At 41.5% G+C, this 16,266-nt stretch overlaps 1 protein-coding gene across 2 annotated transcripts in view; it reads right to left on the bottom strand.

The window, feature by feature from the left end:
* The window catches only part of wdhd1 (WD repeat and HMG-box DNA binding protein 1), a 104,217-nt gene that overhangs the window by 82,632 nt on the left and 5,319 nt on the right, over positions 1-16,266 (bottom strand). The window contains exons 3-9 of one of the 2 annotated variants that reach the window (XM_034193164.1): positions 14,325-14,476; positions 11,445-11,556; positions 7,072-7,122; positions 6,845-6,940; positions 6,090-6,182; positions 5,623-5,729; positions 3,873-4,014 (exon numbers count right to left, since the gene is read on the bottom strand). In XM_034193164.1, coding sequence (XP_034049055.1) covers positions 3,873-4,014; positions 5,623-5,729; positions 6,090-6,182; positions 6,845-6,940; positions 7,072-7,122; positions 11,445-11,556; positions 14,325-14,476 — 753 coding nt within the window. The remainder of the gene's footprint in view (positions 1-3,872; positions 4,015-5,622; positions 5,730-6,089; positions 6,183-6,844; positions 6,941-7,071; positions 7,123-11,444; positions 11,557-14,324; positions 14,477-16,266) is intronic. The other variant, XM_034193165.1, reaches the window with a different exon arrangement.

Raw genomic sequence — 16,266 nt, 5'->3', positions numbered from 1 at the left:
TTTCCACGCCTGTCGGTGACGTCATTCGCCTGTGAGCATGCCTTGTGGAAGGAGTGGTCCCGCCCCCTCGTCGGATTTTCATTGTCTGGAAATGGCGGAATGAAAAGGACTTTTTTTCCATCAGAATTTTTTCAGAGGCTGTTAGAGACTGGCACCTGGAAACCATTCGAAAAATTTATCTGGCTTTCAGTGAAAATTTTACGGGCTTCACAGAGAATAAGGACTTTAACTACAGGTTTAAGGACCCCTTTAAAGGACGGTCGGTGCGCCGCGCTGCGAGCTGCGACGATGCGGCACAAACCACTGGATCATTTCTAAGCTGATGGCTCTGTGGATACGAGACCGTCGTGTGCTCTTTCTCTGGTTATCACAAGACCTGGACATCAGCCATTTTCCGGCAGATTTCACTTTTAACAAGACATTTTGTCATGGAAAGCCGCGCGGAGGCTTCGCGCGTCACGACCGATTCGCTGATGAAGCGAGACAAAGGAACACCTTGACAACAGATAGACATGTCCCAACTTGTCCTCTAACACGCCGAAACGGAGGTGTTCCTTTAATACCTATGGCATGCTCTAATCTCTGTAATAAAATTTTATGGTCAACAGTATCAAAAGCAGCACTGAGGTCTAACAGAACAAGCACAGAGATGAGTCCACTGTCTGAGTCCATAAGAAGATCATTTGTAATCTTCACTAATGCTGTTTCTGTACTATGATGAATTCTAAAACCTGACTGAAACTCTTCAAATAGACCATTCCTCTGCAGATGATCAGTTAGCTGTTTTACAACTACCCTTTCAAGAATTTTTGAGAGAAAAGGAAGGTTGGAGATTGGCCTATAATTAGCTAAGATAGCTGGGTCAAGTGATGGCTTTTTAAGTAATGGTTTAATTACTGCCACCTTAAAAGCCTGTGGTACATAGCCAACTAATAAAGATAGATTGATCATATTTAAGATCGAAGCATTAAATAATGGTAGGGCTTCCTTGAGCAGCCTGGTAGGAATGGGGTCTAATATACATGTTGATGGTTTAGATGAAGTAACTAATGAAAATAACTCAGACAGAACAATCTGACAGAAAGAGTCTAACCAAATACCGGCATCACTGAAAGCAGCCAAAGATAACGATACGTCTTTGGGATGGTTATGAGTAATTTTTTCTCTAATAGTTAAAATTTTATTAGCAAAGAAAGTCATGAAGTCATTACTAGTTAAAGGAATACTCGGCTCAATAGAGCTCTGACTCTTTGTCAGCATGGCTACAGTGCTGAAAAGAAACCTGGGGTTGTTCTTATTTCAATTCAATTAGTGATGAGTAGTAAGATGTCCTAGCTTTACGGAGGGCTTTTTTATAGAGCAACAGACTCTTTTTCCAGGCTAAGTGAAGATCTTCTAAATTAGTGAGACGCCATTTCCTCTCCAACTTACGGGTTATCTGCTTTAAGCTGCAAGTTTGTGAGTTATACCATGGAGTCAGGCACTTCTGATTTAAAGCTCTCTTTTTCAGAGGAGCTACAGCATCCAAAGTTGTCTTCAATGAGGATGTAAAACTATTGACGAGATACTCTATCTTACTTACAGAGTTTAGGTAGCTACTCTGCACTGTGTTGGTATATCGCATTAGAGAACATAAAGAAGGAATCATATCCTTAAACCTAGTTACAGCCCTTTCTGAAAGACTTCTAGTGTAATGAAACTATTCCCCATTCCCCAGAAAACTGTCAGAACAGGGAATAAATATAAGTGTAAAGATGACTGAATATATCAGAGCAGTAAATAGATCAGTGCGTGTGAACGCGCATTGACTCCCCAAGTGCGGTTATTTCCACCAGCTGCAGCTGATCCACAACGTGAATTCTGCCTTCCAGAACAGCTCGTTATATAATCTTTTGAATTATCTACCTGTTGCCACATGAACATAAGGACTGGATTGTCATTCCTACACTCATATTGGTATATTTAATAAAAAATAATAAGCGCACGCAGGAGCTGCTGCTCTCGCTATGGCTGCATTCAAGTACCGTCGCAAAATACACAACTTTGTTGTTTCAAATTCAGCAATTGCTTGTGGCAAAATAATTAATTGTATCCACATAAAAGATTAATTCTTCCCTATATAAGGTGCCTGAGCCCATTGAACCTGACTCCCCACCCAGATAAAAAAAAATCCAAGCAAACAGGCTGAGTTTGCCCTGTAATTTCTGACGGTACATGAACGCAGCAGTATCCTCAGCGCTCACAAACCGGCTTCTGCACTGTGTGACAACATTCAGCTGCTCGAACGAAGTCAAATTAAACAATAACGTTACAAAAACTAAACAAACGATTAAAAAAAATGCAAAAAACGACAGCAAAACGAAAGATGGACGAATTGAGGTTTTCGTTGCCCTTCGTTCAAATTTTTCAGCAGTTTAAAAATCCTGACGAAGCACCAGCTGCAGAAACGAACCTGTGCAAAGGTTAAACAATGCCAACGAAAGTCCAGATTTCTTGTTTCATCAGGGCTTCGTTGCCCTTTGTTAAGTGCTGTGTGACTGAGCCATAAACTTGAAGAGAAATCAGAGTGCACAGTCTGGCTGCAGCCAAACTGTGCACTATGATTTCTCTGTGCAGAGGACCTGCAGGCTGCGTCCTCACCTCCTCTCTGCTCCCCTGCTGCGCGCACCTGACACAGACATTCCTGCGTCTTCATGACGCTACATGAAGCAACTCAAAGCAGCCCTGGGGTGAAAGGGGCTTAAAAGGTCTAAATAACGCCGCAAAATCTGCGGCATATTCACCTCTGACATCTTTGAATATGCACTATGACCATAATATAAAAACAGTCAAAACAAGCTGCTTGTGAAGACTTATTGCTAACTGCAACATCCTGGTGGCCTTGAAAGCCACTTTTGCTTGTTAATTGTCTTAATACTTTTTTAAGATCTGACTTAGGAAAAAAAAAAATCTCTGACAATATAAATACTATTCAACTTATGATGGCATTAGCAATAAACCATGTCTGAAAATTTGCATGGCTTGGTGACAGCCAGTGGACCTGAGGACATCTGATTTAAAGAGGTCACATTGTGCAAAATCATTTTTTTTTTTTTTAAATCTACCTTATATCTTTTTTACCCAAGGCCAAAATGTGGACATCAGGTATCGGGAAGGCTTTGCGTCCGTCTGTGCTCAGGATACTGCCAGGGTCTTCAAATTCACAGGGAGCATTCTTGGGGGACACTCCTTGGACAAGTTCAAAAATGGCTAACCTTGACCTATTTTAAGAGGTCAAAAGATCACATTGTTTCCTATTGTTATGCTCCTACAGCTGAGGATATTTTAGCATTGAATTATATTTTAATACTACACTGAGTTTCAGTTTCAGTTTACACATTACAAGTTTCAACAATTCTATGACTGTACCCGCAGAGGTTCATCTGCTAGTAACAACACGTGAGCCTAAAACATCAGTGCTTTCTCTGACACATGCCCAATGAGCCAAACTGACAATCACATAGTCTCTGACCAAAAGAACACGACCCCTCTCTACCTGTGGTAATACGACCAGCGTCTGTGCCAAGCGTAGTGTTCGCCGAACACCCTGTAGCATCAGCAAGTTAACAATGAATAAACTACCCACCAGTTCAGAGAACCCAAAACATGTTCCGAAGTCCATTTATTTCATCTGCAAAAATGTTTGTCCATACAGGCGTGTGGCATGTCGTGATGCTTTCATGGGTTAATTGTTTACATTCTACTTCATATTTTTTAGTCACCATCTGCAGAGCAGAAACAGCTTCATGAAAAAAAAAAAATGAGTGTAATATAATTCTGGGTGCGATAGTGGAGAAATGGGAGATGGGACCGCTGTTACTTGCAATCGCTACCGTAGTGGTCTTGCTGTTGGTTGTTGAGTTTCCAAGTTCATCCAGAAGCCCCAGGCAGCCCTTCGTGTCGGTGTAAACGATCTGGGTCCCTGATGGATTCCAAGCCAGTCCGCACACCGTGTAGCCTTTCTCATGCTTCTGCCTGAAGCACAGACAAAGGAACTTAACTCTAGTGATACTTGATACCTACTGTCCCAATACTGTTCTTTGGTAGTTTAAACCCAAAAAGTGGAGATCACCTGAACTTTATTTAAAAGGCACCTGAAAAAAAGAATGAAAAAACAAAAACAAAGACAAAGAAGACTCCTGTACAGGCAGGATGCACAATAACTTAATGGGAAACAGTGGTTGAAAAGAAAACCATTTAGCAGAATTTGGTCTAAGAAATTAGAACTGCGTAATAAATGGAGAAAACGGTTGACTGGTATATTAATGTTGAAAATTTATAACCCCTTTATTCAAGGAGACAGAGGTGGACCACATGTCTACTGCAAACTAAAGCTGTCGAATGATGTACTGGATACAGCACAGTAATGTGCAGAACAAGCACATGCTGACAAACCTGACAACGGTTTCCTAATCTCACTCTTAGTTTTATCTAAACCAACTGACACAGAATGTCAGATCCAGATCAAATTCAAAACATTTTCTCTTATTTCTTGTTTTCAATTTAACCTGTTGCTGATCCTCATCATAAAAATGGTATGTTCTCTCTCTCTGTGGGGTGGGCAATCATGTGCCATAAAAGGAAAGGGTCAAGCCACTGCTTGGTGATTTCTTTGATGAACAGGTGTTTATGTTCACATGAGAAGTTCATCAGCAAACCCACCTGCTGAGGTGACTGGTTGCAAGGAAAGCCTGCACTGTCTTGGCCCTCGTTGCCCACACCTAGTCTAACCTTACCAACCCTTAGAGCAAGCACACAGGTGACAGTGGTAAGGAAAAACTCCCTTTGTTGATATTGAGGAAACCTCAAGCAGACCAGACTCAAAGGGGTGGCCCACTGCTTAGGCCATTCTAACAGTTACAAGGTTTTTACAAAGTTTAACAAAGTTTTAGAATGTTTGGGGGAAAAAAAAACATCTGCTGCAACAATTTCAGGCATGGGATCCAGCCATCAGTCCAGCATCCCGCTGTCCAGATGCCACTGTTGTGCATTTCCCTCTGCGCCTCGGACACAGAGAAAGAGAGCAGAATCAGTCGGCCGGAAAAACTGCACCTAAGGTATAATTCATCAAGGGTTCTGCCCTTGTCTGGGAAAGTAAGCTAAGTGAGACTAGCTTTCCATCCGGGGAAGTCACAGACACTGATCCGCTTGATGCTACAGAATCCAGGGATAAGCACCAGCACCAACTGCCGTCAGAGCCTATATAGGATTTACTTATTATTATTTCTCAGACAATCTATAAGTCAACAAAAGCAGTTGTCAAGACTGGTCTAAATGATACACCATGAGATCACTGGCACAATCATTTGGGACTCAAATTTTCTTTTACATCATAATTATACAGGGGACTTTTTTTGTCAACCTTTGCAACAGAATGAGTAATGTTCATTTTTATGTACAGCAGTATATAAAACATTTAAATATAAATAATACATTATAAACGTAATTAAGACTGATGACAATTTTTCACCCATTCAGCATTTCCTCACAGAAATCCTCACTGAATTTCATAAACACAGCTGCCTTTCTACAGTTTGTTTTTATTTTATTTTAAAGTCGCTGAACCTTGTTGCTGTTGCTCACCTTTCCACACACAGTTTACTGTTCACATCCCACACTGTCAGTGACCCTGCCACACTGCCAGCTGCCAGAAACTGTCCACATGGTGACCAGGTCACCACGTTGATTGGCTGCAGAGAAACCAGCGAGGAGGAAAACCAAAGTTTAATGAAAGGGACAACGCTGAATGTTTTCAGGTGGAGCACTTCATGTCTGCTGATCATTTAGTCTGTAATCTTTATAAAGAGGGGAACAGTGAAGTTACTTTCACATACTTCAGTACTTTCAGACTGTATCCACATCAGATATCAGGTCTGAAGAATGAAAATTTCAGGATGGGCTAGACTTTTAATGTATTTTTTTAAGATCAAAGTACAGTTAATAAGCAAAACTGACATTTTGAAAAAAGAATAAACCACAATAAATGAAATAACCTTGAAGTTGTTATAAGCTCAGTGTTCCTAGCTGATGTGGGTTCAGCTGGAGCTCACCTGTGACAGCAGGTCATCAGACAGAGTGCCCACATGATCCCAGGAGCCTCGCTGGTACAGGTGCACCTTTGTCTCGACAGGAACAGCTATAAACTGAACACATACAAGTTTGTTGGTCATGAACAGAGTTCTTTTTATAACCCCTAGTTCCCAACCTGGAGCCTGATCCTGGGGATTCTGTATCACGATTTCAATTTGCACGCTTCACTTTGTCAAGTTTTGAGGATTATGTCAAAACGACAACAGATTTTCACCAAATTTTCACCACACATTGGTGTTGGACCTGGGAAGACACCATTAAATTTTGGAGGTGATCTGGATCTGGATCTAGATTCTGGATCAGGATTCCTCTTTGTAATCTTTTAAGGATTACGGCGAAACTACTTCACAGATACGGCATCAAGATGTAAAACCAAGATCAGAAAGACATTTGTTTCAGCTTGTGAATTAAATATCACATTACAACATCTCGATCAGTTGGACCACTCTGGATCAGTATGCAATTATTGCATTGTGTTGTGGAATCTGGATCCAGGTAAAATCCATGTCACAATGTGAATCACATATCTTTTATTTTGAGTACTTGTCAACCCTTGACGGACATCAGAAATCTCGGACTGCTCTTGTTTTCTGTTTTTTTGTTTTGTTTTTTACTAGTTTGAGAGGTCCTGCGAAGTACACTTCGGTGCGACTCACACTCCAGAAATACAGTATTTCAAACTGTGTTGTAGTTTACAGTGAGTTGGGTCTCTAACCTTCGCCATCCCAGGCTGCCAGGCCAGTCGACACAAAGACTTGGCATTACTGATGTCATTGGTCTTCTGCAGAACAGGCCATGTGATCACCTGAGTCTGAGCAAACACAGAACAGATCACACGTTGACAAACGGCCCAGATGACACAGCCAGCTTGTAAATTAATAATAATTTAAACTGGAAAAAAAAGAAAAAAAATAGGTGCAACATCCTAAACCAGTGATGTACCTGCTCCTCAATATTCCAGACTACAACTGATCCATCACAGCTGGCAGAGGCCTGACAGAGAAAAGAGATGATTTGATTACAGTTTAACATCCAGGTCAACCACCATGATTCTAGAATAGCTGTTACATTCTTAAACCAAAGAGGTCTTTTCCCAAAAGCATCACAAATATATATATATATATAAAAAAAAATGATTACAGATCAAGTGTCTCCTGACTACTCGCAGAACCTCAAGAATGCTCAGAGTCTCAAACTACAAGAACAACTAAAATCTGGACATCAAATTACACTTTCGACTGAAAATCTTTATCAAGTCCACAAAGCACACGTATCCAGCAAGGGAGACATACATCACTAAACTTTAGGTTGCAGATTTAGTGCAGCAGATAAGAGAATATTTACAGAGGAATCCTTCATATGGTGATACAAGCACCAAATTTGGCAAACGTACACCTTAGATATTACTCTTGAAAAAACGGACGGGCCACTTGAATTTTCAATAGGCGGCCACGTAGGGGTCAGTTGAAGAATTACATAGGGGTCAAAATACAAAAATGCTCCAGTCATATTGAAAATTATACCACATTATTTGTCCGATTGTAAAGATTCCAAAAAGGTATAGTTTGGACTATCTATGACTGTATATGACTATAGAGTTATGGGGTAAAAGCAACAAGAATGGTGACAAAGTTCAGTTTCAGTTTGTACAGGGGTCAAAAGATAGAGTTGCTCCAATTTTGTTCAAAGGTGACTTGGTTGACTTAATAGGATTTCAAAAAGGAATAGTTTGCACCATTTATCATGCTTAGTTATCACGTTACGGGGTAACATATGTCACATGTCAGAATTCAATGGACGTCAACATTGTTTGACCTTTACTTTAGAGACCAAGCTTCAACATGGTCAGAACTATTACATTTATTAATCCAAGTAGCTCAATCAACAATTTGCACAATTTTTACTAAAATTGGAGCAACTCTAACTTTTGACCCCTGTAAAAACTGAAATTGACCTTTGTCACCATTCTTAAGGTTTTTACCCTTTAACATTCAGTCATAGATAGTCCAAACTATGCCTTTTTGGAATCTTTATGATCAGACAAATAATGTGGTATAGTTTTCAATATGATTGGAGAACTTTTATATTTTAACCCCTGTGTAATTCTTCAATTGACCCCTACGTGGCTACCTATTGAAAATTCAAGTGGCCCATCGGGTTTTTCAAAAGAGCAAAGTCTAAGGAGAATATGTGCTGGATTTGGCACTTGTATCACCATGTGAAGCATTGTTTCAGTTATTTGCTGCACTAATTGTATCAGCTCAGCAAAAAAAAAAAAAAAGTGGGCACAAATTTATATTATAATGGCCAAGTGGCCTTTGTGTGTGTGCGTGCATGCTTTTGGCCTCGATCACACCGAAACTGGGGGGAGTCGACATTTACTGTTTGGTATGCTTATGTATTAGGGCTGAAACAATTAATTGAATAATTCGATTACAAAAACTTTCAAGGCCAATTCTTTGCCTCGAACATGGTCTGACTCCAGCCCAATCATTAATCGAGTACAGAAATTTCACCGCCCCATTCACATTCAGAGAGCTGCACTGATATATCAACTTCACTGATCAGTTTTCAAAACAGAATTTAAGAAAAACAAATAAATCTGTGACATATTTCAATTTTAGCTTGAAGTGTAGCCACATCAAAATATCTGAACAGTCACACATGCAGAGCTCTGGTTAATTCCTCTGCTCTGCACAGAGCAAACCTCAACCACACGGAGTGCTGTCATCTGGATTATGGCAAAGGATCATCGGAAGGTAAAATTATTAAGTTTATACATTACAAAACGTTGGACAGGAGGTGGGAAAGAACCACGGGCCTGTTTCAAAAAGCAGGTTTACTGAAACCTCTGAGTTTGTTAACCCTAAAATGAGGGAAACTCAGTTTTATATTTCAGAAAAAGATGTTAATGAAGAGAGGCAGCTCAAGCCTGTTTCAGAAAGTCTAAAAAGCCTAAATTAAGCTCACTTAGTTACTGTGCTAACTTAGTCTGAACCTAGTCTGGTCAGGAGGAGGTTTTTTTCCCATTACATCCTGAAATTTTTCCTCATTCTCCTCCCGCTTACACAACTGTTTCACTTCCTCATTCATTCATTTGCATCACCCTGTGAGGATGTGCATTGTTTTTGTATCCTTTAACCTTTTTGGCATAATTTCTGAAGTCCTGAAGAGTTTTTCTTACAACTGAATTAACACTCACTCACCTTCAACCGCTTATCCAGGATGGGGTCGTGGGGCAACAGCTCCAGCAGGGGACCCCAAACTTCCTTTTCCCGACATTATACAGCTTTTAAAGGCATGTGGCGACCCCAAGCGCAAACAAGGGAGCAGCTGAAGGGTCTTACTTTACTGTCTTTTGTGCACACACACTTAACTCAGCGTGAACCTACTCCGACTTGATTAAACCAACTCAAATCAGCTGCTCCGGAAACAAAAACTCAGCATTTCCCATCTCAGGGTAAAACCAACTCAGAGTTCAACGACAGTTTGTTGTAAAAGATCCTTGGTCAGAAGCAAACCCGGGACCTTCTTGCTATGAGGCAACAGGGTTAACCACAACGCCGCAGTGCAGCCAAGGTAATAATCATTGAATACAATTTAAAAGTTGTATTGTATAGTACACAGAGTAATGTTAACTGGATTATTCACTTTTAGTTTCCAATTTTCCACCTAGGCAGGGTTGGTGACCAAGTGGTTAGTGCGCTTGGCTTCAGTGCAGAAGGTTCCCTGTTCAAATCCCACCCCTGCCACATTTCTCCATGTAAAGCCCTGATCCCACCAAATAATGAACAGTGAATAATGAGCCACGCAGCATGTTTTTTTGGGGGGGGGTACGATAGGAGGTATTCAACAATCGTGGGAGAACAGTGGCTCTGAGAGGCTCTTAGAGACAGAATATTTGGCTAACTAGGCTAATCTTTGAGCGTGGTGCTAATTTAAACAAGTTCAAAATTTATCAACAACAGCCTCGGGCAGTTTGTGCACGAGTTACTACGAGGGCAAACAAGGATTTTAGTGCCATGTTACTGGTGAGGACGAGGCTGTTAAAAGCCCATTATCCCAGAACTTGGTGGCTATGAGGACAAGACAGGCTATTTTTAACAGGTTCAGCCCTCTTGCGCACTATAGTCCCACCTGCTTTGTGCGCCGGATGCTGTATATAAAATAATGATTTTATAGTGGATTAATCATTTTCTGTTTTGAGTTTGGATGTTGAAAACACCACTAATCGCTTCTGGAATCACAGAGGACTGTTTCATCTGGACCTTTTTCCCCCCTCTCTTCTGCTCCATGAGGTGGAGAATATATTTGGAACTGCTTAAAAGGTAACTATTTGTAATGTTTATATTGTAAATAGCTTGGCAAAACAGTTGCATGTTCATTCCTTCTTTATAAGCTGCTGTAAAAGTACGTTTACGATAGATTTAACACCTTGTTAATGGATCAGATGAGGCGTGCTGTGCGCGCTGACGCAATGACTCCCACTGAAGACGAACATTTACTCAGAACGCCAGCTCGCAAAAGAGTGATTTTGCAGTCAATAATGGACAAACACAAAGTTAAAAGTTGGATCACAGTGTCAAAATGACTGTAAAGCCAAGGAAGAAATAAAGCCAGTGAGAAGAAGCGCAGAGGCGACTGTCCAGGAACCTGTGGTTCGATTCTAGCTGGTCTGGTGCATTTAAGGACTCTGGAACACAGGTAAACAACATCCTGGTGCACGGATGAGCACACTGGCCAGACTGTACTGAAGCGTCTATTTTTGGACTACATTTAAAAAAAAAATGTGACAACATCTTGAATGGATGCTGTGAGTTGAAAACCCACACTTTAAAGGGACCATGTGTGGAAGGGCTGGAGGTTTGGACCAAACCCATACCTAAACGTGCACCAACGTCACGTTACATGGTGCTACATGGATCATATGCAGCAACACAAGCAATTTGAGACTGACAGGGCTTAAGTGACAGGTCGGTCGTGGCTCACTTGAGGCCAATATGTGGCACGTGTGAGGTACAGAGAGGTGCCTTAGTAGCGGATACGTGATAGCTTAAAACATGGATCATTCTTTAAATAACCACTGACACATTTATGCGTGGCTCATTATTCATCACTTATTTTTCAGTGGGACTGAGGCTTGATGTGGAGTTGTGACAGAAAGGGCATCCGGCGTAAAACGTGCAAAAAACGTGTGGTGAAACAGTGCAAAAACAAGGGAGCAACCAAAGGGACTTTTTATTGACCAATTTTCAACCACATTCTTCTTAAACAAAATAAGTTTACTCCTTTACTCAGTAACAAGGCTTACTCACCAGGAAATCATCTTTGGGGTCGAAGGCCACACTCAGAATGGGGGCATCATGGCCACGGAGCGTTTTCTGTTGGCTGCTGTCAGACACATCAACCACTTTAACCATGAAGTCACTGCAAGAAAAGTGAAAATCCCCAAATCATTGAGCCAGAGGGAAAAAAAATAATAATAATGCTTATCTTTTAACATTTGGCAGGAGCTTCAGACACCTGACATTTTGCAATCAATATAAACAGAAACAAACCTTGTAAAAATAACAACATCAATACAGCTGCATGTTCTGTGCTTTTATTGCTGTGATCAACGTGTTTAAAACAGATTGACTGGTGCCAAACAGGCATTTTTGTCCAATCATCACTAATCACAAACCAATTCAGGTGCAACACTGTGCACAGAGCATCCTCCACTGGAACAACAATACTATATAATTAGATCAGAGACGGGTTTGGCTATGGTACGTACGACACAGAACATCACGGTACACACTGACACATCAACAGCAGCTGCAACCAAAACCAGACGGAAATAAACACGATGCTGAGGGGAACAAATTTTTGATTCGATGTCAGAACCTGGGAGACATCAGTCATTGAGTGACCTCTGTGGTGCAGTGCGCTGAAGTCTGCAGTCAGCACGTTCAAGTAGAGGCGGCTTCAAACAGCCAGAGAGAAACGTTAGTGTAGGAGGTATGTGGTGTTAACCCCCAAAACGTCAATCAGCTGCAAATCATGAATAATCCCGCAAAACGTGTATGCTGAAAAAATAGCTCCCAAAAAGTGAATATCATTGATAATTTATATATATATTTTTTGTATTTAAGGATTTCAGTTTACGGATCAATTACTGCAGGAAATCTTGTTCACAAAGCCTATCACCACAAAAATGATTTTTTTTTTTTTTTTTGGTCGGGGGTCACTACAGCCTGAGGAGGTGTTTCAAGCAACTGTCACTTCTGGTGTCAAGCGCCTGGTCCCGCTGCGGTGGGGGACAGTGTCAGGTGAGGAGTTTGACTGGGACCTGTCCACCTGTCAAACTCACATGGGACAGAAACCTTCCCCTCCAGTAAACGGCTCAACAATCTTAAGAGAAACGCCGCAGAAAAAAAAAAAAGCAACACTAGTTTCTAACCTCAGGAAGGTAGAAAACAAGCTACAACCTTATTTTATCCATATTAGCCATCCTCTGAGCTGGAAAAATAATAGTGATCTGAACGAGCAGATGGCGAAGAAACGGAAGTGTAGGGACCGTCTACAAAATGCAAAAACAAGACATCAGAAAAATATTCAATAAATTTGGGTGTGGTGTCACCAAATTCACTGCACACATCAGTGGTCTCCTGCAGGCTATACCACAGGACTCACTTTGAAAAAATGTGCAAAATTTTAATTTTAATGAATTAGTGAATTTTATTGCTCATTTTATGACTTATTTTAAATCATACAAAATCACTAACATTGAACTTTGCACATTTTTCCAAACTGAGTGCTGTAGTATAACCAGCAAGAGACCACTGGTGTGTGCAGTGAATTCCGTGACACCATACCAGAATTTATTGAATATTTTTCTGGTGTCTTGGTTTGGTACTTTGTAGATGGTCCCTAAGCTTCCGTTTCTCTGCCGTCTGCTCATTCAGGTCAATAGTATTTTTCCAGCTCAAAGGACGGTTCATATGGATAAAAATAAGGTTGTAGCTCATTGTCTACCTTCCAGAGGTTAAAAACTAGTGATGTTTCTTTTTGTACAATGTTTCTCTTAAGATTATTGAGCCGTTTACTGCAGGGGGAGGTTTCTGTCCTCTGTGAGTTTGACAGGTGGACCGTCCCAGTCAACCGCCTCACCTGGCATCGTCCGCAGAGCAGGACAAACCCAGTGGGATGGGGAACTTGGCTCCAGAAGTGACAGCTACTTGGATCACCTCCTCAGGCTGTAGTGACCCCCTCCAAAAAATAAATAAATAAATAAATGATTTTTGGCATGACAGGGTTTTGCGATCAAGATTTCCTGCAATAATTGATCCGTAAACTGTAATCCAGAAACTACTTAAACTGAATATACATACATACTCGTGCGTGTGTGTGTGTGTATATTATATATCAAATGAATGATATTCATGTTTTGCGAGACCCACGTTTTGGGAGATAATTTTTCAGTTTTCACCTTTTGCAATTAACGGTTTGCAGATAATTCATGATTTGCAATTGATTCACGTTTTGGGGGTTAACATGCTGTCATCCCTGAAGAAGCCACCATCTGTCCATGCACCATTCTTGGCAAGCAGCGTGCCTCCAGGATCTGTTTATTCAGTCACAAGAAGCCAACCATAGCTGGGATTCATCGACAACGATGACCCACTGCGGGAAGAAATGATGGATGCACAGGGTACTGGTCCTATTGCTGCATCTGTGCTCTCCTGTAGGGACAGGAGTGCTGTGCCTGAGAGATTTTCCATGGCTTTGACCTTCCTGTGCAGCCGTGGCCGCTCCAGTAGGTTTGGGGCTATGTGGCACTGATGCAACTCCTCATTCATTCATGTCACGGTTTCCCATATGCTACGTCCACGGTTTGTGGCTCACCATAATTTAATAACAAGCTGAAAATAATTATTTCTTATAATAGCATAAAAAAATCCCAAACATTGTGGTTTGGCAAAATGTAAGTCAAGCCAGTGCCTTCCATGGCTGCAGAAACACTTTATAAATACTCTGTTGCAAGTAAAATCCTGCATTGAAAATTTTTACTAAAATTAAATCATAAAAGTATCAACATCAAAATCTACTTAAAGTACCAAAAGTAAAGATATGCATTATGCAGAGTGGCCCATTTCAGAAAAAGTACATTAAATTAATGGTTATAATTATTATGGGCAAGTCCCTCACAGTACCTGGAGCCGGCAGCAACTCTGGAGCCACTGCTGTTAAAGGTGACATGCGTGGCATTGGTGGTGAAGCGGGTCAAGATGCCGTCAGGATCGCCATCAGGAAACGTGTGGAGCTGCACAGTGTTGTTGGAAGCAGCAGTCACCAGCTTCCCTTTCTGTGGAAATGGGTCATACTGTTGTACAGTGTCGGTGGCATATATGTATATATATATATATATATATGTATATATATATATATATATATATATATATATATATACACACACACACACACACACACACACACACACACACACACACACACATTCAACAAAAATATAAACGCAACACTTTTGGTTTTGCTCCCATTTTGTATGAGATGAACTCAAAGATCGAAAACTTTTTCCACATACACAATATCACCATTTCCCTCAAATATTGTTCACAAACCAGTCTAAATCTGTGATAGTGAGCACTTCTCCTTGCTGAGATAATCCATCCCACCTCACAGGTGTGCCATATCAAGATGCTGATTAGACACCATAATTAGTGCACAGCTGTGCCTTAGACTGCCCACAATAAAAGGCCACTCTGAAAGGTGCAGTTTTGTTTTATTGGGGGGGGGGATACCAGTCAGTATCTGGTGTGACCACCATTTGCCTCACGCAACACATCTCCTTCACATAGAGTTGATCAGGTTGTCAATTGTGGCCTGTGGAATGTTGGTCCACTTTTCAATGGCTGTGCAAAGTTGCTGGATATTGGCAGGAACTGGTACACGCTGTCGTATACGCTGGTCCAGAGCATCCCAAACATGCTCAATGGGTGACATGTCCGGTGAGTATGCCGGCCATGCAAGAACTGGGTCATTTTCAGCTTCCAAGAATTGTGTACAGATCCTTGCAACATGGGGCCGTGCATTATCCTGCTGCAACATGAGGTGATGTTCTTGGATGTTGGCACAACAATGGGCCTCAGGATCTCGTCACGGTATCTCTGTGCATTAAAATGCCATCAATAAAATGCACCTGTGTTCTTCGTCCATAAGACGCCTGCCCATACCATAACCCCACCGCCACCATGGGCCACTCGATCCACAACATTGGCATCAGAAAACCGCTCACCCACACGACGCCACACACGCTGTCTGCCATCTGCCCTGGACAGTGTGAACCGTGATTCATCTGTGAAGAGAACACCTCTCCAACGTGCCAAACGCCGGCGAATGTGAGCATTTGCCCACTCAAGTTGGCTACGACGACGAACTGGAGTCAGGTCGAGACCCCGATGAGGACGACGAGCATGCAGATGAGCTTCCCTGAGACGGTTTCTGACAGTTTGTGCAGAAATTCTTTGGTTATGCAAACCGATTGTTTCAGCAGCTGTCCGAGTGGCTGGTCTCAGACGATCTTGGAGGTGAACATGCTGGATGTGGAGGTCCAGGGCTGGTGTGGTTACACGTGGTCTGCGGTTGTGAGGCTGGTTGGATGTACTGCCAAATTCTCTGAAATGCCTTTGGAGATGGCTTATGGTAGAGAAATGAACATTCAATACATGAGCAACAGCTCTGGTTGACATTCCTACTGTCAGCATGCCAACTGCACGCTCCCTCAAATCTTGCGACATCTGTGGCATTGTGCTGTGTGATAAAACTGCACCTTTCAGAGTGGCCTTTTATTGTGGGCAGTCTAAGGCACACCTGTGCACTAATCATGTTGTCTAATCAGCATCTTGATATGGCACACCTGTGAGGTGGGATGGATTATCTCAGCAAAGGAGAAGTGCTCACTATCACAGATTTAGACTGGTTTGTGAACAATATTTGAGGGAAATGGTGATATTGTGTATGTGGAAAAAGTTTTATATCTTTGAGTTCATCTCATACAAAATGGGAGCAAAACCAAAAGTGTTGCGTTTATATTTTTGTTGAGTGTACATACATACATACTTATATACATAAAACACT

The sequence above is a fragment of the Thalassophryne amazonica genome, chromosome 2, assembly GCF_902500255.1.
Source record: "Thalassophryne amazonica chromosome 2, fThaAma1.1, whole genome shotgun sequence".
In the NCBI taxonomy this organism is placed as follows: Eukaryota; Metazoa; Chordata; class Actinopteri; order Batrachoidiformes; family Batrachoididae; genus Thalassophryne; species Thalassophryne amazonica.
Note: the sequence above shows the minus strand (reverse complement) of the source record. Positions and strands in the feature narration are given on the sequence as shown.